Source organism: Pteronotus mesoamericanus, unplaced genomic scaffold (assembly GCF_021234165.1).
Source record: "Pteronotus mesoamericanus isolate MK-2021 breed Mesoamerican mustached bat unplaced genomic scaffold, CSHL_Meso_final scaffold_36, whole genome shotgun sequence".
Taxonomy (NCBI): domain Eukaryota; kingdom Metazoa; phylum Chordata; class Mammalia; order Chiroptera; family Mormoopidae; genus Pteronotus; species Pteronotus mesoamericanus.
This window is the reverse complement of record NW_026555313.1, coordinates 25,441,481-25,465,470: the sequence shown is the minus strand read 5'-3', so window position 1 is coordinate 25,465,470 and position 23,990 is coordinate 25,441,481. Positions and strand designations below refer to the sequence as shown.

The 23,990-nt window shown below is 42.3% G+C and overlaps 1 protein-coding gene across 1 annotated transcript in view; it reads right to left on the bottom strand.

Annotated features, from left to right (window-relative positions):
- The window catches only part of POU2F3 (POU class 2 homeobox 3), an 86,659-nt gene that overhangs the window by 10,973 nt on the left and 51,696 nt on the right, over positions 1-23,990 (bottom strand). The window contains exons 4-8 of the mRNA XM_054592451.1: positions 7,218-7,361; positions 5,704-5,806; positions 3,439-3,521; positions 1,077-1,259; positions 535-676 (exon numbers count right to left, since the gene is read on the bottom strand). Coding sequence (XP_054448426.1) covers positions 535-676; positions 1,077-1,259; positions 3,439-3,521; positions 5,704-5,806; positions 7,218-7,361 — 655 coding nt within the window. The remainder of the gene's footprint in view (positions 1-534; positions 677-1,076; positions 1,260-3,438; positions 3,522-5,703; positions 5,807-7,217; positions 7,362-23,990) is intronic.

Here is a 23,990-nt window from a genome sequence, read left to right as displayed (position 1 = left end):
CTGAATTCTCCTGCAAACTCCCTTCCTGCTATAAGGCTTTCCTGACCAGTCTAGCTCACAGTAACCCTCTGTCCTCTGAAAACCTACTCAAGAATTAGCTAGATAAAGACTTTCTATTGTATCTACTGCCTCCTCCTCCCAATGAGGTTTTTAGGAAATCCACGTTCCTATCCACCTGACCTAGGCCTCATCCAGAATCTGAGTAAGTGTGTCTGCTCTACAAATCCAACCCTTGTCTCTAGCCAGCTGTCCTAAGATCTATGCCGGGTGGCTCTGGGTTACTGAAGGGAATAGGTGCAAGTCTTCATGGTCACAGACCCCATGCCATGTTCTCCAAAGGGCTTTATGAGTAGTAAAGCTGATATTTTCATCTCCATTTGCCTGTGTCTTATTTCTCATTTGGTTCCAGACTAAGGAGGACAAGAAAGGGGCATAACGTATTGACTGCCTAAAGCCCCAGCACAGACAGCTCACTAGCCCCTTCCCTGTAGAATTTTCTAGGGCATAATCCATTCTTGTGTCCCTGAGGCCTACCTGCATCGCTCAGCCACTTCTCCAGCAGTGGCTTGAGCTTGCACATGTTCTTGAAGCTCAGATTGAGGGCTTCAAATCGCGAGATGGTGGTCTGGCTGAAGTCATTGCCATACAGCTTTCCCATCGCCAGCCCCACGTCTCCCTTTGAGTGGGATTGAAAGGAAGTAGCTTGAGAAACAGGCTGCTTGTCTTTTCGGTCCACATTCTCCACCATCCTAGCAGCAATCACACATCCAGTGAAACTTCAAGCACCCACCCATCACCTTTCTAGGTTTTTTTCTCTCTACGATGGAGACACCAAGTGGGCCATGCCCATGAACCTAACCCCTTGTCTGGCTCTCATTTATTTTTCTTGCCTTCACCAGCAATGTTCTCAGTTTCTCTACCAACAGCAACTGTGCCCTATTTTCAGGGAACACAGGAAAACAATGGGATTGCCCCAAATGCATCAAGCCTCAGGTTGCTCTTGATACCTGTACTTGGGAAGCCTAGTTTCTACTCACTCAACCCAATTTCTTCCATCTTCTCCTACAAAACCAAACCTGTGTGAAGCCCAGCTTAATGCGCCTCTGCTTGAAGGTCTTGGCAAACTTCTCCAGCTCCTCCAGGTCACTGGGCTCATCAGCCCCTCCAGTGCTGGGTAGATGCTTAGGCAATGGGAGATGCTGGGACACTTCCAGGTGGGGTTCTAAAGAGGCTCCTGGTAGCCCAGGGCGTCCGACTGCCTAAAAGGGAACACAAGCCAAGCAGTCCACAAATAGTCAACATATCAAATGGCATTTTCTGATATTTTGAACTAATAGGCTCATTCGGAGGATGACAGATCCCTGGCTACATTGGATTCCTATTTTTGCAATGGCATGGAAGTGGAAACTGGAGTTTCTATGAAGGGATAGCAAATACCTAGAATAACTGGGGTAGAAACAGTAGGAGTGTGGGACAGGGAGGTAGCCTTCTGAGTTTTATTATATGACTCACTGACTCTGAGCAGTTATCTTCCTCCTTTCAGTTTTCCATCATAAAGGAAGGTAGCAGCGTTGTTTACAAAAATTTCAAAAAGAAGTCTCAGGACAAGGAAAAGGCTGTTTGCTTTGTTTGTTCTTTTGCCACAAAGCAAAGTTACTGAGGTGTTCAACAGGCATTAAATGAAGATAACAGAGGACATCTGAGACTCATTACATTAATAGAATTCCCATAAAATTTCATATTCTTGTGATTGCCATTTTACTTTCTATACCATCATTTTTTTATGAGAAATTTTTTTTAATCAAAAGCATTATAGTGCTATCTAAATGAACCTTGCTTATTTGTTGTTGTCAGAAGAAATTGTTTTTTTAGTTTATTTTCATAGGAAAATAGACTCTTAAACATAGAATCCATGTTGTACCCATTTGGGGTCAGGAGTGAATTGAACTCATGAAAACACTTATCATTCCAAAAATAAGGAATGAAACCCAGGCCTAGAGGCCCAGGCATTGTGTCCAGTGCAGGAGCCACTGCCCATGTGGACAATGTGGCCTAAGTTCACCCTCTTTTCTCTCCTTCCCAGTTCACTCTTTTCCTAGACTGGCATTGACTTTATTCATTTTCTCATCAAAGATATTCAGTTTACCATTCATATAAGCATCCTTATGATGAGGAAGGTAAAAGGACCTGAAAGAAGTTAAGGACTCTTTTCCCTAGTGAAGGGTCCTTTAGAATAGAATGATTTAAGACCATTATGGATTTGATCCTGTTTTGCAGGGAAGGAGTGGCACAGACCAGACCTTCAAGACAAAGCCTCAGTCTCTTCTGAAGCTTCCTTTTCATTACTTTATTTGTTCTTCCATTTGACACTTATAAATTAGATACACCAAATTGCATTGATTCAACTTCTCCAAACATTTCCTCATTGATCCCCTCCCCTTTATCCTTTGTTGTAACTGTAAGCCAGTCCCTTATTACCACTGTCCAGGATGATCTTAATAACTCTCTCTCCTGGCTCTCATGTTATAAGATGTGAGTTTACCTTGAGGAAAGCCGTCAGGAGGAAGTGGAAGAGCTTATGACTCATGGCCTCATTTCTATTAGCCACTAGATGGCACCCTCTTTCCAGATATCTTTAGCAGACTCTAGTCTTCTGTAGCCAGGGCCCTTAGTAATCCATGGAGAATTTTAGCGTAGAAAAGGGACATTAGAATCTCTGCCATCTTCTGTGCATCCAATTCTGCAAAGCCATATCATGCAGCTGTGCAGGTTTACTGTGCAGATAGGGGAGGAGTTGCAGCTACAGTACAGCTCCAACTACTCTTGCCAAGCCACATACCCTGACATGAGGCCACATCTAACCAGAGGAAGAGGTGCCTTTTAGTCTAATTGGAAAACAGTTGCTGTGTAGAACCACAGCAGCTCTCCAAATGGCCCCTGTTACAGACATCAGTCCTTCTGACCTACACATATGCCTAGTGATGTAGGCAGTCTGGAATAGGTCTTAAGCGAGGCTCAGAGGTAAGAGCCACTGGCTTTGTGGTCTTGAACATCAGGCCTATGGGACTCTGGTCTTTCCCTGGGGCTTGTGAGCATCCAGGCTGGGCTAGCCATTACCTTGGCATCCCTGGGAAGTTAGCCTGGTTTTGAGATAAGTGAGTTCTGATTGGGGATTAAGTGGAGCGCCTGCATAATGGAGCAGGCTAGCCCAGGAGCTGAGATCTCTGGTTCTCATTCTGACTCCACCAATGATAGTGGGTCAGTAATTTTCTCTGGCTATGGCTTTAGTTTTCCCAAGAGCCAACAGGGCTAATCCCCTGTTATTCCTTCTTCCCAGAGGGGTAAGAGTAGCTTTAATGGTGCTGGGGGAAAACCGATGAGCTTAACTTCATCAAAAGCTGAAGAATTCCTAGAGGAAATAGGAAAAATGTTGTTTACCTGGGATGCCAGGCCGGGTCCAGTCTGTGGGAGGAGGAGAGGGCTTTGCTGCTGTGGAAAGGGGAGAAGATTTGGCTGCAGACCTGGGTGAGAGAAGAGGGACAAAGGAACAAATGAATAAAATCCAGGCCATCTGAAAGACAGGCTCTGCAACTTTGGAACCATGATAACTCTCATCACCCCCTACTAACTAATAAAGTCTCTCAGCCCACCTCAAACCCTGTGGAGAGGACCCCACAGGTACTGCCAGGTGTTGCCACACACAGGCAGAGGCAAATAAGACATATGGATAAACAGATGTAAACAGAAGTCCCCAAACCAGTCTTTCTGCTTGCACTCCTACCTGGGGTGGTGCAAAGGCTGAGGAGGGTCAAAACAATCTGCTCTGGGAACAGATAACCAGGGTTGGAGAAATCCAAGAGGCAAAAAGATGTAGGGTGAATACTAAGAATTCAAGGGGAAGCTGAGAATTTCCCTTTTGCCTGCAGAAGTAGCCCGGCCAAATCTGCAAGTGCGTCAGAACAAGCGGATGGGGCCATACAGCTCCAAAGGGCAGTGAACCACTGCCAGAAGCTCTTGGCAGGACATTTTACACTTGGGAGGAAGGACTGAGAGAAAAGAGGACACCAGAAGCCGAGCCTCTGGAAACCTATCTGGTGGTATGGACCCTACCTGCTCAGCGCACTGCCTGAGGATTGCTTTCTCCTTCCCTCTCCCAGAACCTGTCCATGAAGGAATCTTGTCTGGTTGGTGGTTGTGACTATGAACTTCCTCTAGGAAAGGTCAGAGCCAGGTCCCCTCACTCCCACTGCAGGGAGGGGCCATCAAATTACCAAAGCAGACAATGGGGTGGGTCACCCCAATCACTCAGTGCAGAGCAGAACCTTGGGATTTCTGCTGTTCTTAAGCTGTTTTAGGTCACTGATTTACAGCATCAGCCAATGCTGACCTTTATGGTCCTTAGGCTAAAAGAAGTCAGACTTAATTTTTTCTTATTAGAATAAATGGGCACGAACCCTGGACTGAGAGTCCAGAGGCCTGAGTACTAATTGTAATCTAATATTTACTATATGTTGTGTTTTAAAGGGTACAAAGCCTTTTCACATGCATTATTTCAAGTAGCCCTCAGTAACCTTGTGAAGTAGAGTTTTACTATTTTTCCATTTTTATGGAGGAGGAAATAAAACCTCAAAGAAGTTAAAGTAAGTTTCCTAAGGACACACAGCTAGCAATTTTTGCCAATGATTTTTTTTTTACTCTAAATTTTGAACTGGGCTTGTGTTTGTTTTGGTTTTTTTTCCCCCATGTTGTATGCTGGCCTTATTGGTTATGTGCCTGGGCCAATCTCATATCACTATTTTCCAAAAAGAAACTGAATTAAGTGTTATCTTCTCTTTTCTATTCCAGGAGTATGATATACATTATTTAGCCAAAACAAATGATTAAAGGTTCAAATATGTTTTCACTTCTCATTATAGCAATAGTCTAGGATGCCTCGGACACTAAGGATAGGGATCGAAATTTAGGAGGTGCTAAAGACAGAAGGAACAGTTCCATTTTGTTTGGATTCTGGAGCTTATACTTCTTCCATCACTTTTGGATCTCTTTGGTGGAGATAAGAGAGGGGGAGGTAGTATGGTGAATGGCCAAGAGAATGGGTTTCAGACAGACTGTTCTGGAACTTTCTAGTAGGTCACCAAAGGCATAATATGATTACCTACTGCAGAAGGTTATTTTGAAAATTAAATCAGGAAAATTATTCAGCAGAGCTTGTGGCACACCATGCTCAAGAAATGTTAGCTATTGTTATAAATATTCTAATCCCTTTGTGCTTGGCCAAGTTATCTGGAAGTTAACTTCCCAGCCAAAGAAAACCTGAAAACCTGTGGGTGGCACTGCTGCTCTACCCAAATAGAATCACAGTCAAGCTTCCTGAGTGATTTCCAAGGAATTGAAACTTCTCTGTATTGCATTTCCCAAAGAGTAACTCTCTCCTTGTACTGCCCCAGTTCTGTGCCACCCTTGCATCTTCAGTCTCAGCTGGTCATGAATTTGAGAAGATGGGAAGATGAAACAGAGAAGGAGGCTCAGCCTAGAGGTGCAGTGAGAGGGTCCCTTTCTCAGGCCTTGATGTGGAAAAGCTGGTTTTAATATCATATCAGAGGGCTAAGCCACTTACTGATGTCCCAAATTTGGGCTTTCTCACCCAGTAAACATCAGCACTTTACTGTACTCGGTATATGTGGGAAACCCCAGGATTCTTACCTTGCTGCCCAGGCTGAGTCTGTGATAGCAGAAACTGAGATACAGACTGTAGGTGGCTGGGAACCAGCACAAGCTGCTGGAGGGGATGGAGGGGAGTTACATCCTGCATGTGGGAAAACACACACATTACAGATTTTACAAGCTGGGGTGCCAGCTCCAGCTGCCTGCTGCCCATGTATCCCATGGGTCTCCAGACTCTGAGAGTTTGTGGGCAGTGACCTTGCCTTATGCCTGTATGTATCACTAGTGTCTGGTGCATAGTAGCTACTCCATTAATGCTGGTATTATTACAGCTCAACCAAGCAGTGCCTTGCAACATTTTGTCACTTAAACCTTGCCTTGTTATTTAACTTTTGTATATGTCAGTCCTGTCTTGCAGCTAGACTGTAAATGCCCTGAGGGTACAGACTAAGTATTACTCTTCTCTCAGTTGTTTACCCTAAAAATGACATGCAATCCCGACTGTCCAATTTTTTAAAAATCTCATGGCATTTTATTATGATAAAAGCCATGTATTGGACATTTTCTGAGCCTGAGCCTTCCCTGGAGGAAAGCAGAAAGTTATTAGTTCTTAATAAAACCAATTTGATTAATAGAAAGTCCATTTTCCCTGTGCTTCCCCTACCAGCCCAGGAAGTAGAAATACCAGTCCAAATACTTGGGGAATCTGGGAGTCCTCTGGTGCTTGAGACCTCCAGGGCTCTGTGCCCTTACTGTGCTGAAATTAGCTCTGTACCCAAATAAAAAAAAAAACTTGGTAAACTCTTGCTGAATAAAGAAGTGAAGAAATGGATGCATATCCTAGTCTTAAATATGACCAGAGAAGCGGTATCTCTTTCTTCCCCAGGTGATCCAGATCAAGAAAGGAGTTCACCACATGAATGCCTTCTCAGACATTTGTGGGTACTGTTTGAGGATGCTTCTTTCTTCCCTGTACCAGTAGTCTGTTCTAGTTTGGCTCTGATGTAAAAAACCTGTAAGGGAAGGGGAGCACTAGGGACAGAAACACTCCATAGGCCTCCCCTGAATGTGGTTGGCAGACACTAGCCCCACAGCTGCTACGTTTGTCTTTTTTTTGGAGTTTTTATTTTGTTTTGTTTTGTTTTGCAAGATTACCTCTTTTTTCTCCCAGGGAGGTAGAAACCTCACTTTTCACATAACCAGCTAGGCTTTACCTTTAAGAGGACTTTGTAAAAAAAAAAATTTAAATTGATTTTTAAATAGAGAGAAGGAGAGAGAGAAGCATCAATCTGTTGTTCCACTTATTTATACATTCATTGGTTGATTCTTGTACGTGCCTTAACTAGGGATCAAACTCTCAAACTTGGTATATTGGGACAAAGCTCTACCCAACTGGGACTGTTTTGTAACCCCACCCCGCAACCCAGACTCCAAGCCTTCAATCTCTCCCACATTCCCTGCAGGGCGTTCTTTAGACCAATATAGATTCCCAGAGTGCCAAGTCTAGAGGTCAGGCATTTTGCAAAAGGCTTGAATTAAACTCACTGGCCCACTGAGAATGTCAGGGCTCCCTGACATGGGCTGACATTTACCCCAGACATCTGGTTTCCAGACATGATGGCAGGTCCTTGACTCAGGTGGCATGGCCTATGTGAGAGGGTCTGTTGCAGGGAGTCACTGAGGTCCTCAGTTTTAATCTGTAAGTGGAGACAGAAGGAGACTATCAGCTCTGGGCCTCCCCAGGCCAACAGAAATAGAAACTTAGAGAAGATCAAGGCAGGAGATGAGTCATAAACCCAAAGAGTAAAGAGCTAGCTCAGAGCTTACTGGGCTGCAGCTTGATTTTCCTGATTGTGTGTGCTCTTCAGACCTGGGGAGCTGGTAGGAGACAGAGGTGAGTGGCCCTCTGGAGTACCAATTTGCAAGATGGGGACTCTACTTAGACCCATCATTCCCAGATGCTATTCCAGGGGCTGTGCTGATACACAATACATTCTCTTCCTCATTGAAATGAAAAAAAAAATAATTTTAGTGCCTTAAAATTTTTATTTTGAACCTGAGATGATTATTTTTTTGTTGGGGGAGGGGATATGTTAGAATGCCTTTTATGAAATGATGGTGATCCTAAATGATATTTTTTAAACTCCCCACCTCACAAAGTATAAAATTAGCAACTCCTCAGCAATCTCCACCATGTTCTGGTTTTAATACTCTTGGTCCACAGAGTCCCAAAGCCTGGGAACCATTAATATGAAAGACCAGCTTCCTCTCCATCCCCTTTTGTTTCTCACACCTTCCTGTCCTCTGCATGAAAAGCTGCCTCTGTAGCTGGCCCCCTTTGGTGATGGTCCTTGCCTGTCTCCCTACAGGTGGGGACATGTTTCCCTCACATTCACTGCAGCAGTTGCAGCCTGAGGGGCCTGTGGTGGTTTCCAAACTTTCTACAGCTCCTACCACTCTTCAATGACAGCACCAACCACCCACTCATGGGTTTCCAGGTGTCCAAAAGCAGGACAGAAAGCACTACTTGGGCCCACTTCTGTTCCCAGCCTGAGAACAACTACTCTCTTGCAGCTTTCAGAAAGTTCATGGAAGTGGAGCAGCTAAGTAACTTTGAGTTCATATAACATGGCAAGGACAACAGGATCTGGACCACACCTTACAAAGGACATTAGAGATCCTGGCTTACACCATTTTCTTGGTCTACACTGAATCTCACTGACATCCTAGAATCTCTCCTGTCTTCATTAGTTGAACCCAAGCTAAAGGTTCACACTAACAACTATACTTATGTTTAATCCCTGTAGAAAAATGGTGCTTTGGATCACTGGAGGAAAAATTCCCTTTGGTTGCAGAGTCAGGAAGATCCTATGGAGTGAGTATTAGAGACTGAGGAGGAATGAGGTGCCTTACAGATAGTGGGAGCCCAATGCATGTTAATTAAATAAAGTCTTAAAGAGAACTCATCTCTCCATGGTCTCCAGGGGGTTACAGTAAAGATGGAGCTAGACATTTCTTCTAGTCTTATCTCTGACTCTAATTTACTATGTAATCTTGAACAAACGTTCAGCCTCTATGGAATTCAATTTCCCTATCTATTATATAATTCTGCATGATTTTTTTCTTTCAGTTCTAAAATAGAATTATAAATTCCAATTCCATATGCATTTGGCACACTTGGCTAGTCCAGGTTGCTGCAGTGTTCTTTGACAAAGCAGATCTAAAGGGCAAGAAGAAGCTCTGGTTGTGCAGAAGTTGGTAAGAGGGTGCTTCTTGCAGGGACAGTTTTTACAAATCATTCCTTTCCTTTCTTCTCATCTAAGAAGACTATTCTGGAGCTTTGAAAACATGGAAGAGGAAGGGAGAGAGAGAGGAAGTAGCACAGTGCGATCAGAGAGTGAGGCTTTCTGAAATCTTAGAAAGCATGGCCACCCAAGAATGATTTCCATCCAGCACAGCTCCAATCCCTGCCTCCAGCACCCCTCAGCTCTTTCCATCCACACTTAGCATCACAGTCTAAGAAACCCCGGTATTTTAATTCTTCCCCATAAATTGGAGTTTTCACAGTCTAAATTACAGGAAAACATTTTAAAAAGCTAGAAATAAGTGATAAACTACTTACATAAAACCACCACCAACAACAATCTTAAGGTTTGCTCTGAGAGGAGATTTTATTTATGGGAAGCCTCTTTGGCCAGCCTCCCCTCCCTGCATCTCCCTTCTTTATCTGTCATCCCAGAGGGGGCACATGGGAGGCAGGCTGGAGGAAGGGAACAAGGAGAGAATATGAAACACTGGAGCTGAAATCAGGCTAGTGGAACCACCTCAGGCAGTTTGGCCACACTCCAGCTAGAAGGCAAGTGGCAGGGTTCCTTTATAGACTCATTATGCTCAGTGGAGAGATAAGAAGGTGCAGCTATGACAGAGCTTGAAAACATGTGCTTTGCCTCCAACCTGAGCACTATCTGTTAGAATCAGTGCCAGGTTTTCCTACAACACTTACTTTCAGAAACCAGAGCCATCATAAAAGAAAAGTCACCTTTTCATCTGCTTCCTGGGTCAATTGTCCTTCAAACTCTTTTAGGGGCACTGCCCACCTCCCCATTCTGAAAATAAAGTGCCTAATCGCAAAAAAAAAAAAAAAAAAAAAAAAAAAACTCTACATGTTAGTCTGTGTGTTCTGGCAACCCTATGTGTTATTCTTCTGAGTTTTTTCTTTGCCAAACTTTTACTCTTTCATTAATCATAATTCATTACCCCACTGGGTGTGAGCTGCTGACAGTAACTCCCAAAAAGACAATCCTAAACAAACCAAAGTGAAAGACAATAAAGGGTACTTCCTTTTCTTTGACAAGTTCTAAAATCTCCTCTTTGGTTGGTGGGTCTCAGAAAGAACAGAGCTGGGATAAAAGGGAAGCAGATACATCAACAACTCTTGCTGACTTTACCACATTTCTCTGACAATTCTCTGAGATTTCAGGGGCTCAGAAACTAAGATATTCAGAAATAAAGTTCCCCTCATCAGAAAATCCCTTTTACAGCTGTCGAATGGAAAAGATTGGAACTTATCCAGGCAACTGGGTGTTGGCAGTAGATCTGGAAGATGAGATAGAGAAACTTCTGTTGGATGCCATTGACTTCTAATGTGGAAACCGGAGGCAAATTGGATGAAAACCTAATTTCCCCCATACTGTGGAAACCCAACCAAACCCACAGCCTGCCTAGAATTGTGAAGATCACCTCCAGGGTCCCTTTGGTGGTTCTTCTCACGCAAATGGAATATTTCTCCAGACTCTGCCTAAGATGAACTAATCCTTGGGGACATGGGCCAAAACAGAGAGCTCTGCGCTGTCACAGCTATTGATCATCCTGTCCATATATTAGACAAAGTCTGTTAGCTTAGAATCTTCTCCACTCACTGTACTGTGCAAAAGGTATTACTCTGAGTTTGGGCAGTGACCAGGAAGGTAAAAAGGTATCATGGGTGCTTATCTTTTCTAATCCAAGTGAACTCCCTGGCATCACCTGCTTTAGAAAACAGTGGCCTCATTCTGGAAGGAGAGAGCCCCTTTGGAGGAGATGGAAGTCCTTCCTACTTTCCTTACTTGGCTTCATCTCCCAGCCAGGTGGTGTGGGGACAAGTGTTTACATTCCCAGCTCAGAAAAGCCCAGAGAGCTCCGCAGATGGGTCTAAAAGTTCATAACAAAGTGCTGGCAAAACTCTGACAAGGGAATGGTCCTCTGACTCTCCCCAGTGCTCTTTCTGCCAGGGATGGAAGAGAATAGACCACAGGTGATGGAAAAGAGGGTGTTCTGGCCCAGACATACATTTGGACTTCCTTATTAACCATCTGTTTTGGGGTCATGCCATGGGGTATGGGGAGACTGGGGTGCTCATCCATACCCGCCTCCCCATGACATTTTCACATGGCCCTCTCTAAAGGAAAAACAGACCAACACTAATGAATATATCACTGGTGATGAAAATGATCAAAGCTGTTGTCCCAGTTGCATAACTCATTTGTGGAAAATGTTTCATAAACATTTCACAAGAAGGAGAATTTCAAAGCATGAACATCTCTCAACCTGCCTTCAATTACAGGCAAGACTTTTTTTTTCTTTCTCCCCCTTCTACATTTCTGCCTAGCAGTGAGGAACAGTTTCTGTTTTGTAACTGATTTATAAAGGGTTGGCAAACATGTTGCTCATGAAAATATCCTAAAAATATATCCCAAGTGTTTGAGTGAGGAGGCAGGTAACTCATCTCAGGTGAATAAGGCTGAAAGTCGCCCAAGAGATGTTGACTGTATTTTCATTTGGGGGACCCTCCTCTCTCCATGGCTCTTACTTATTCCCTGTGATCAAGGTTTCTGCCTCTTTAGATGCCTCTGAAAATGCCAAGGGAGCCCTGGCTGGTGTGGTTCAGTGGACTAAGTCCTGGCCTGCAAACCAAAGGGTTGCCAGTTCGATGCCCAGTCAGGGCACATGCCTAGGTTGCAGGCAAGGTCTCCAGTGGGGGGTGCTCAAGAGGCAACCACACATTAATGTTCTCTTCTCTTTCTCCCTCCCTCCCCCTCTCTCTAAAAAAAATAAAATAAAATAAAATCTTTTTTCAAAAACCACACATACACACACACACACACACACAAGAAAGTGCCCAGGGAGATGGCTTCATCCAGTCCCTGATCTCTGTTCACACCTATAGGAGACCAGCCTACACACACCTTTGCCCATGCACATTGTTATCTTCTCTTTGACAGCACCAAACTTCCAGGCAAAGGAGTAATGCAAGACAGGAGATATAGGGCCCTTTAATAAACAAATAGCTCCTTAGGAGGCTGGGGCCACTAATGACTCCTTAGGAGGTCGTGACCACGTGCAGTTGCTATCTCCTGAAAAGAAACTTTCCAAAAAAGGCATCCTTGTTTTTCCTGCTTGCACCCACTCTGGAAATGCAACAAGCTTATCAGTCATGTTATTTAATGCTTTCGCTTCAGTATGTAGGACATAGCATTGCTAGTGCTAGCACAAGTGTGAAAAAAAACACATCATTTTAAGCGCATGAAAGTTTTCTTCTCCCTTTGTCATATAAGTCCATGAATTCAAGTTTAAACACTCTGGGAAAGGGGTTGTGCCCTCACTGAGAATGCATCCTCACAAATGTCATGGTGGCCAGGACTTGAACAACTTTAACCACTGCGTTGCCTCACAGCCCTCCTAGGAGCTGGAGTGATGAGAGTTCTCTTGTTTGACCCTTTAATCAGTCTTCTGTTCCTCCTGGTAGTCTCCCTGGAGCTCCTCATGTCTAGGGAGGAACTGTTCCCACGTGGAACTGCTGAATTGCCCACACAGGACTGTTCTGCCTCGAAATAAGTAAAATGGCAGGAAGTAGAAGGTTCACTGAGGGAAAGAAATGCTGAGCATGGTCTTTGAATCAAACTCTGAAAACTGTTTCTGAGTCCAGTAGCTATTCTTGGGAAGGGACTGATGTGCAAGTGCAGTTTGTCATGTCACTGGGTTCTTCTGCATACCTGGGCTGCCTATCATTGAAAGACTTTGATGTCCTTTTCAGAGCAGGAGATTAAATTAAAAAAAAAAAAAAAAAAAAAGACACCCAGGAGACAAGCACAAAGCTCAAAATCAACTAGGAGACCTGGCTTCCGGTTTCATTCCTACTTCTAACTAGTTGCACGATATAATGTTAAATTATTTTACTCATTTCTGTAGGCCTTGGTTATTCTCCCACAATAGGAGGAAAATAGATAGAATCTACTTGAGAAATTTATAGTGTATTAAAGAGACAGTAAGAGCAGACTTGTGAGTATATGTTTGCTGTATGGGTTACTCAACCCATTTTACAGATAAAAAGACTGAGGTTTGGAAGTGTTAGGAAACTTGCTTAAAGTCACATTGCTGATAAATAGTAGAACTGAGATTTCAATCCAAGTCTATCTGTACATAGTTCTTCTACATAAACCTAACTCTCACTTACTGTGTGTGATAGAATCATAGACTTTTAAGGTAGCTTAGAGTAGACAGTTCCAGGTGCATAGCAGATATTCAACAAGTGTTGACTCCCCTCCTTCCACATTAGAACTGGAAGGAAATGTAGATATCACATGGTCAAAAAGTTTAGTTTCACAGCTATGACTCCTGAAGACCAGAGAGGGGAAACAATATGCTCAGTACTACACATCAGGAATTATAGCCAAGCCAAGCATGGAGATCAAGTCAGGGCCATTTAGGACAAGCCTCCTAACTACCCACCCAGAATGCAGTCCATTCCATGGTACTGTGGTCTGGCCCTCCTTTCTTTTTCTATCACTCTGATATTGTTGCCTACTAGGACTCCTGTAATAACTCAGTAGTTATCATTATCCCATTGCTCTAATCAGATTTAACCTCAATCAAAAGAAGAGTCCCCACTCAGAGTTCTCAATTGGTATATAGGGCAAGGTTTAGATAAAAACAGAACATATATCTAGTTGATATGATAACATAATATACTTAGCTGGGAACCAGGATTGAGCATTTCCTTGATTCTCACATGTATCCATTAACTCTAGGGCTTTGATATTTGCTCTTTCCCTCCCTCGTTATGAGGAAGATAGGTAGGGAGGGGGAAAAAGGCTTAATCATGCCATGAAATCCCCTTCTTAATGTATATTTTATTAACGAAAATTTCCAGAGGAAACTAATGAAAGGAAGGGCAGATACACTGCTCATCCTCTCCACACACAGACACACAGACACACAGACACACAGACACACAGACACACACACACACACACCCCTAACTTGTTGTTGTGAAGCACTACACAGATTAGTTCCATGAGCATCAGCTCAAGAGAGAAAATAATATATTTTGGTGCTTTAGAGATTAAGAAGCACTTTTAAATGTATCATCATTTAATCTTCATGATAATTCAAGGAGGGTAATGATCTTACCAAAACTGTTTTTACAGATACAGGAACTAAGACAACCAGAACTTAACTAACTTGCTCACTGCCACACAGTCAGGAGGAACAGAGCCTGACTTTCTACTCAGGTCTTTGGACTCTAGACCCTCCCTCCCGCCTCTTCTGCCTATACCACTCTGTGAGGCAGTCACACTGAGCTCCATTACGCCACAATTTCCCACCCAGAAATGTGCTTATTGACAGACACATTTCTCCTCTCTGTCTCATGTTTTCATGTGTAGCACACACATGGTGGCCAGTGTAGCCTGGGACTTTCACACATATGTGGGACTTACATTTACTGAAAGTCAAGTTTGCAATAAGTCTGACTAGGATTGTCTTTGGCATTTCCTGTGTACCTGTCTGTGACCAGGAAGCTTGTCCCTAAAAGTCTGAGCATTGGCTATAAATACAATTAAACAATTTTCTTTGGGAATTTTCATATTTAATAATTTGTATCTGAGGTCCTTGTCTCTTGTATTCTTGTGGCATCCCAAAGTAAGGCCTTTTGACACCAGGTCGGCTCTGATATTCTTCCATGTGACATGCTTTAAATAAAGGTTTCCTCCTTCATAAACGTCTCCTTCCCAGTTAAGTTTAGTTCAACATTTAGTATGCACCTGTTGCATACCAAGAGAAATTAGGGACACAAAAATGAATAGGAACCACACAGATTAAAAAGAAGACGGCAAGTAAAAAAAGCAATCAGAAGTATGTACAGTCATAGCAGGGAAAGGTTGTGATTTGCTTTGTCAGAGCAGAGGATATCTAGAGAAAGGAAAATGAAATATGGAAAGCTCCACAAAAGAAAAGTCCTTCTGAGCAGCCCAGAAGAAGGTAAAAAAGGGCATTACAGGAAGTAGGAGCAGCTTGTCCAAAGTCACAGAGGTTAAAACAGCACTTCCTGTTTAGGAAGACCAAGCAGCTCAGCAGGGCTACAGCCTGGGGAGGGAAAGACCTGGGCCAGTAGCCAGGGCTTGATGACAGAGCCTTGTGTGTCACGGAAAGGACTTCAGACTAGGCTCCAGGAGCCAAGTGTAACTAGAGTAAAGGGGAATAACATGGTGAGATTTTTTTTTGTTTTTTTAGTTTATGCTAACAGCTGTGTGAAATATGGATTTGAAGAGAATGCAGCTGTAAACAGAGCAACTAGTGAAACAGCTGTTTATTGCAATAGTCTGGGTAAGAAATGGTGAGCATGTACCCAAGGCCAAAAGAACAAGAATGGAGCTGAGGAGACAGATGAAAAGTTTTTCAGATAGAAAGTATGTTTCCATTCCTAAAGATTTATCCTTTATAACAAAGGACTCTTTATTTCAGGAATTCTCTGTTGAAATGCCTGCTCAACTGAAAGGACACAGAAAAGAGTCCGAAAGACCACAGCCAACCAGACTACTAATGACAGACGGAGTGGATGGCATTCCGGGTCTAGAAGGTATTTACTGTGTAAATCACATACTTCTGCAATGTTCAATTTTTAAAAGCTAATTATTCATTTTAAATTAGAAAAAATTAAGATAAAAAATAGTAAGCACTGAAAGTTTCATATATGTGTATAGAACTTTTTAGTTTACAAGGTTTTTCTTTTGCCTGGTGAAAGGATGTCCTGAGAAGTTTAGGCGGGCATTATCTAAGTAAACAAACACATTTATGCAGATATGCAGATATGTATAGTTTAAGTATATATGCATACATATTTTTTTAAAGCAATAACTGGAATTCCAATTCATTCTCTCACTGCATCCTGAGGTGGTGTTTTCAGCAAGCAACACCTGGAATCTGGCCTTCATACCTCACATATATTTTCATGATGTTCTACAGTTTACAAAGAACTTTCAAACACATCATTTTGGGTCATCTTCAGAATATTCCCATGATATTGAAAAGGCAGATTACGTTATTACTATTTTACAGTGGAGGAAAGCAAGGTTCACAAAAGGTAGCAAATTTATCCAAGGTACACAGCTAGCTAGTAGGACAGCTATGATTTGAACCCAAGTCATTTAAAATTCAACACATCTTTCAAATTTCTAGGATTTTCTGAGGAGGCCTTCTCAAATAAGTGGATTTTCAAAGTCACTAAAATCTCTCCCTTATAGCTCCAAAGCCTTGTTTTAGTTTTGGATATATATTTATTGTTTTCATTTTGAACAGAGATCTTGCTAAAAGGTATTATATACAGAATTATTTTTGCTTAAAGGGTACCTGAAAGATAATTAAGTCAATGACTCAAGCCATAACTGTGAACTTTTAAAAACAAGCATGCCCTTGGGGGATACTGAAATGTTTGGCCTCAGTTGGCTGTGGCCCTACATTGCTTTTTCTTTTCCAGCTCTCTTTTTACCAGGTTTTTTGCTTATTTCTCACAACCAGGGTGTTTGTTTTGTTTTGTTTTGTTTTTTTTAATTTTGCTTCTGTCAGCCCTCTACTCCACCTCAGATTTGCAGCTTTTATTTGCTAAGGGCTGGACAAAACAGGTAAGTAAGCTGGTTACAACTATTCTAAAATAAAAATTAAAGGCTCTGTGTAAGGGTTTAGCTTGAGGTCTCATTTTCCTTCCTTCTAATTCTCAGCTAGGTTCTTAATAGGCAAGGCTGCTGGCTCCCAGGATAAGTAAGAAGCTGAAGAAACTCTGTATCTTTCTGTAAAAATGGGCTTGCCCTCTGGTTTAATTTCTATTGAGTACATATCTATCTTGTTGCCTTTATTACAACTGACAGTGCAAGCTACTTTTTCTATGGCTGGGGAGCAGTTTAGCAAATTTGTTACCAAAAGCCCCAGTGAACTTGAGCCAAGGGATTCTCTACAAATATACAAAGTCTGTCCAGAAAAAGTCCAACCATTGTTAGTATAAGGAGAACAGTTTGCATAGTCTGTTGTATCGATGTAAACTGGCAGCCAAGGAGAATGGACAGGAATGCACATGTATGAACCATGACAACTTTACTGTACTAGTCATTGGGGCAGTTGAGCAAGCATGTGCCCTGTGTGGCCATCACATTCAAACTGACTGAGCAAGTAGAGTAATGAATCTGCATCAACTTTTGTGTTAAGCTTGAACATTCATTCCTCCACAGAAACTTCAGGTGGTTCAGAAGGGCACAGCTATGGGCAACTGGTGATTGGTAGCTTCATCAAGACAACTCACCCACTCATGCATCACTTCTTGTGCAGAGTTTTTTTGTGAAACATCAAATTACCAGGTGACTCAGCCCCGCTACAGCTCAGATTTGGTGCCCTAAGACTTCTGGCTTTTCCTCAAACTGAAATAACCTCTGAAAGGGAAGAGATTTCAAACCATCGATGAGATTCAGGAAAATACGATGGGGCAGCTGATGGTAATTGGGAGAAGAGTGTCCCAAGGTGCCTACTAGGAAAAGGACTGAGGCATCATTGTCCAATGCACAATGTTTCTTGCATCTTGCATCATCTTCAATAAATGTCCCTATTGAATGGCTGGATACTTTCTGGACAGACCCACATATGTTTCCTTACTTATAATTTCTGATTCTTACCCAGGTCTCATATATGAAGATAATGATTCTGCACATTTATTACCAAGAAGACCTATGTTGCTTACTCTCCCTGCTCAGCACAGAGCATAATGCCTGTCATTTAGAAAGTGTTTATTAAATGTATGAAGAATATGCATAAGTACTTTTAATAATCCTAGAATATAGGAAACTGGGTTTCAAAGAAGTCAAGTGATTTCCCTAAGGGCATACAACTAGGAAGTTGCAGAGCTTGAATTTGAACCTCAGTCTGACTGGATTCAGAATCAACCCTCTTTTCATCTTATCACACTGACATAAAAAAGTGATGACCAACTAGATCCATTTCCTTTCATATAGGGTTCCTTGAAATAAAGATCAGTTGAATGCTTTAATTATTGTATAATGTATGTTGGTATTGTCCCCGGAGGTCAAGGTGGGGTCATATGGGCTGAGATAGTGTTGACTGATAATGGGTCACTGTTATCCAGAAGGGATATTTCCAATGGTTGGGTGAAGATGTAGCATGCTTAGTTATAAAATCTCTGTATGAGAAGCAGAGATAGCTAGTACCTTGCACAAGGACATCAAGATTTCTTTTAAAGCTTGAAAATATAAAAGGAAGGGAAGAACAAACATAAGAGCAAATATAAAACACCTTAGAATATGAAAATTAACTGTACAAGTAAAGGCAACAGTTTATATTTAAAAAAGACTTGAGAGGTGTTAACTGACTCTAAGAGCATGTAAGTTGACAGTGTGCTATAGTTATCACTAAAAAAATCTGTAGGATAGACTGTACTAACGGAAGTAGAATAACAAGGGAGGTTCCCCTACTTTACCATGTAAGTTATATGAGGACAGGCCTACTACTGTCTTATCTGTTCTTGGTATGACTGGAATCAGGGCACAATAAAGGTATAGTGCTTGCTCAATAAAAATTTACTGAATGAGTACATAAATGAATGAACAAATGGTTCCAATGTGTTCTGGCCTAGCTTGATGTTATCTGAGTATTGAATGTTGTACACTTGTGGATTCTAAACACAGCAACTGGCAAGCTGAAAGACATGCATATAAGAAGACATTATGGTACAAACAAATTCAAGGAGTTCATCATAGTATTGGTAAAACATATCTGAGGTAACCTAATGTTCATTGATAGGGCAAGGGAAAAGTAAAATTACATTAAAATAGTAGCATATTAAGTGGTCATTAACAAACATAACTCCATATGTACTGCCATGAAACGATCTATAAATTTTATTTGTAAATTTAAAAAGAAAGTTGCACACAGCACCATTTACACACACACACACACACACACACACACACACACACCCCCACACACACCCCTTAAAACTGGATTATCTTCTGGAGTGCAGGCCTCTTGTAGTACAGGTTTCCCCCATCAGGTGGCTTGTTTTAGGAACCCATCTGTATCAGTGTACCAGCTGGTGTTTTGAGAGGCTGTGTTTAGCTTCAGTGGAGTTTTTTGAAGACTCTTTCAGTGCATTTGCCCGTTTCATGATGGGTGATTTACGAGTGCACCTGCCCACACCATGCTGAATGTTCAGCAATTTTTGACCAAAAAGGGCATGACCTCCATACCCCACCCTCCCTATTCACCCAATCTGGTCCCTAGTAACTTTTTTGTCTGTTTCCCCAGAAGGAAAAAGTCCTAAAGGGAAACATTTTGCTGATGTGGAAGAGTTGAAACAGAAAACAGCAGAAGCACTAAAAGATATTAACATTGCCAAGTTCTAAAACTGTTTTGAGCAGTGGAAAAAATATCTTGATAGGTGTATTGCATCAAATGGAGAGTACTTTGAAGGTGATTTGAATTAGGGCATGCAAGAATAAATACACAATGGTTTACAAATAAATTCTGGGTTTCTTGGGATCCTCCTTCATATGTGTACATATATGCATATATGTACATATATGTATTTTTTTAAACCCCACATTTTTTCACTTTTATTTGTACCCATATTCATATGAATGCAGAGAAAGAAGTCTTCTAGACATATATATGTAGACATACACATGCACACACACACTACACTGATACTATACTGATAATATCAGAGGGGACAGTGCTGAGACTGAACAGAGATCTAAAGTCTTCTTTTAAATTTTTTTTACAACAAGAAAATATTCATGTATTATGTGCTTTATGTAAGGTAATGAGAAACTTGATATGTGAAATCATTTAGGAAACTCTGGATATTTACATAGAAATGGGAAGATTTTGGTGTGATAGCCTTTCTTAAATATTAAAGGGCTGTCAAGTGAATATAAAAATTTATAAAATTTGCTACATTTCTTCTTTTAAAATGTCACTGCAGCCAGAGAAAACTCAGTTGTAAGACATTATTTTATGAATAAAGGTCCTACCCAAAATAAAAGGGAGGTAAAAGAAAACCTTGTGTCAGACATTAAAGATCGGTGGAGCTCTTCTGGAGATGGAGGTCAGATGATCGAAGGAATTCTTCAGCTCTACGTCTATGTCTCTGACTCCCACCAGGCTTAGAGGCTTAACCCCCATTTGTCTCCATTGTTTGTTTGTTTTTTTTTAAATTTACTTTTGGAAAGAGGGGAAGGGAGGGAGAAAGAGAAGGAAAGAAACATCAATGTACAAGAGATACATTGATCAGTTGCCTCTCACACATCCCCAACTGGGGAGCTGGCCCACAACCCAGGCTTGTGCCGGGACGGGGAATCAAACAGGTGACCTTTCAGTTTGCAGGCTGTTGCTCAATCCACTGAGCCACACTAGCCAAGGCTGTCTCCATTGTTTATGAACAATAAAGTTATAGTGATATCAGGTGTCATTGGATACCCCCAGCCACACTGTTTCTATTTAAATGGCCAAAAGTGGCAGCCTTAGGAATGCCACAGTTCTCCCTGAGGGCCTGTTTCTGGCTTCAATAAATAGCTTGCCACTGAACTCCCAACCTCAAAAAGTTTAGAAAACTGGGTTGGTCAGACTATTATGTGCAGACCCTGTATTGACAGATAATAGGCCCTAGCACCTTGCAACAACTGAGCAAACAACTGAGTTGCCTCAGCTAACAGCTCCCAAATGTTAGCCAGAAGTGGTGGCATTGGAAAATATTTACCTGAGCTAACTGGACAGAGCCCACTGCATACTCTGTTTGCATAAACCCAACAAGCTCACCTTCCTGGGAAAAGAGATGAGTGTGGATCACTGGTTGAGAGAAAGACAACAGAGAGTAGAGCAGCATGAAGAACAGAAGACCTTGCAAAGCAGAAAGATGGGCACCCGTAATGGAGGGAGGGTGGGTAGACAGATAGTTTCATTCCAATTACCCATTAATCCATTTGTTTAGGAAACACTGATTGAATGTGTACTCTGTGCCAGGCATTCTTGCACTGTAATAATAAAATAAAGATTCTTTCCTCAAGTATTTAACATTCTGGTGGGAGAGGCATACACACACACAGCAGAAGCCTGTCATGGTGAAGAAGGTGGAGGGGATGGTCCCAGAGGGCTACCGGAGAACAAAACATTGGAACTGAATTTGGAAAGACAGGAAGATGGGGAGTAGGAGGAAGGGTGGGGTTGGAGGCTGGTGCCAGGGCCCATTCAAAACAGAATTAAGACACTTGTCTATTCCTCTTTTCCTTCCTACCTTCAGACACCTCCCTCATTTCAAAGAGGATTCTCATTGCTTCTTACAAGCATCCAGGTAGTACTTGAAAGTCCTTAGGACCTGGAAAAGAAGGGATCTGGAGGCCTTTTGTGAAGTTGGACCTCTCAGATCCTGTTCCCTGAAAGGTCTTCCTGAGCAGGATGGGGCAGCCCACCCTAAGAATGCCACGCTCCCAATTTCTAGGCAAAGCCCTACATCCCAGGTCCTGTCATCTTGCTTTATGCCAGAAAAATGCCTGTCCTTCCCAAGCCCCAGGGCAAGACCAGACTCTGGTGAGTGCCCCACTAGCCAGAAAGCTGCCTTCTGTGCTGTTAGGCTTAGTGTAAGGGGAAGCACCAAATCCTCTGAAAGGAAGTTGGTTCTGATTCAGGTCAGAGAAGAAGAGAGAACTAGACTCCTTGCCTTTGAGCAGCTGACTGCCTCCCGCTCCGGGCAGAGTGGTGTCAACCCTTTCTGGCCTGATGTCTCTTGCCTTTACAAATTGATTGTTCCTCTTATCCCAACCTAGAGCAAGGGACATGGAAGTACTCCATCACTGTCCCCATGCAGTAATCAATACTCAACCCTATTGACTGGATGTTAATCTTTCCAGGCTTCAGTTTACCAGTTATAGAAGTGGCCTACAAAACCCACTTCCAAGCCCTCACATGAGCCCATCTACAGGGATGAGTTAAAATTTTTAAATGTCCTTGTTAGGAATAACATACTCTCTTTGAGAAGATGTCATTGGGCACTGGGAGTGGGGAAGCAAATTAATATATAACTCACTTTAAGCAAACTATATAGATGATCTTTGACTCTAAATGACCATAAAAGGCATTCTTTCTTCTTTGAAAAGATTCAGTCTAGTATTCCTTTAAATAGCAGGCTCTCATGGTAAAGAAAAAAAGAAAAAGAAAACTTAGCTACAAAACTTTGACTTATGTACAATATTTCTAAAACTGGAGCCAGGCTGATATGAAACAGGGTAGCTAGAATCAATACTGTTGCAATAGCAATAATAACTCAAGTTGATTGAGCACTTAGTATGTCCCAAATACTTTACAGTCAAGATCTCATTTAATTCTCTGAGAACACTATAAGGTTGATGCTATTATTTCTCCCCAACATACAGAGGCAAAAATGGAGGCTTGGGCAGGGTGAGAGACAAGGTTACACAGCTCCTGTTGGTAGAGCCAAATTCAAATCCAGGTCTATAGAATGCCAGAGCTGGACTTCTGTCCACTACACTGTCATCTGTAAGCCTAAAACCAGGGACACCCTGCAGCAGTTCATACCAATGAAGTCTGTGTAGAAAATATAAGAAGATGCCAGCCCTAAGGAGGGGCTGCCAAGAAATAAAAGAAAAACAAGATGTGAACCAAGGATGCTTGAGGTATGGGAGCCAAGGAGCTTTTAGTGGTCACACAGGGGAAAGAGGGGGGCATCTTGACATTTGACTGGACACAAGCAGCAGAGGTCCAGGGGACTAAGGAGTTGGTGAGGGCAGCTGGAATTAGTAGAATAAGCTGGATTTGGAAGCAACAGACCAGCAATGGAGACTGCTATTATCAAGTAGGCACTCAATAAGATAAATTAAGTCTCAGCTCTGCGACTTAATTCAAGACATCACTTTACCATTTTGAGCTTGAGTTCCTTTATTTTTCAAATGAGAATAATCATACCCATTTTATACAGTTATTGCAAGAGGAAAAACCTATTGGCTTAATGAAGTCTCTCAGAGAGGGACATGAAATGGGAAGTAATCCGGTTCACAAAATGGGTACAAAGAAATAGTTCCTGAGCCCTAAGAATAAACTTCCAAAGCCACTTTTGGACTTGACTTTCTTGAGGTTGAAAAAGTTTATTTTCAGCAGCAGCTGTGATTCTGGGAGAAGATCTCCTGGTTATTAGAGCTGCCTTGACAGCCCTCTGAGGGGAGGGGGTGGGGCGGGCAAGGGGGAAGGGGGCGAAGAGAAAGGCAGGTTCCACCCCCTGCCCTGCAGGCATGCACACAGGAAAACACTCTTTTTCTCCTTACACTCTTCTCACGCACAGGCCTAGGGAGGTGCTTCTCATGGGGCCAGGGGAACCCTCTGGGTGGGAACCCTTCTTTACCCCACCCTTTACCTGGCAATCTTCCCTGAGTCTGCAGATACTATCTCTACCATCCCAGCTGGCAAGCCCCAGCTGTGAAAGGTCCACAGGAGTCAGTATAAGCAAGATAGGTGAGAGGGCTCTGGAAATGTGGAAAAGTACTCGTACAAATGTCAAATGAGGGGCTCTGAATAACTTTAGGTCATGTCTCATTTGCAGGACTGTGCTCTCTCTGAAAAGCAACTTGGTACAGTGCAGTCAGACAGGCCTATTGTATATCTGGGCTCCACCTTGGGTAAGTCACTTAACCTCTCTGAGCTATATAGTTTCCCCAGCTATATAATGGGAATAGTAATACTTACCTCATCAGGCTGTCATAAGGATTAAGTAACATCAAATAAGACATAACTTTATGTAAAGTGTCTGGCATATCCCTTCATCCTTGGTTTGAATTCTGGCTCTAAGTAAGTTCCTTGACCTTTCCCTGCCTGAGTTTTCTTTTCTATAAAATAGTGATTATAAAAGTCCCTGCTTGAATAACGGCCTGCAAAGTTGTCAAAAGATATTTTGCAGATGTGAGGAAGGTTAAAAACATTAAGATGGGGAGATTATTCTGAATTAT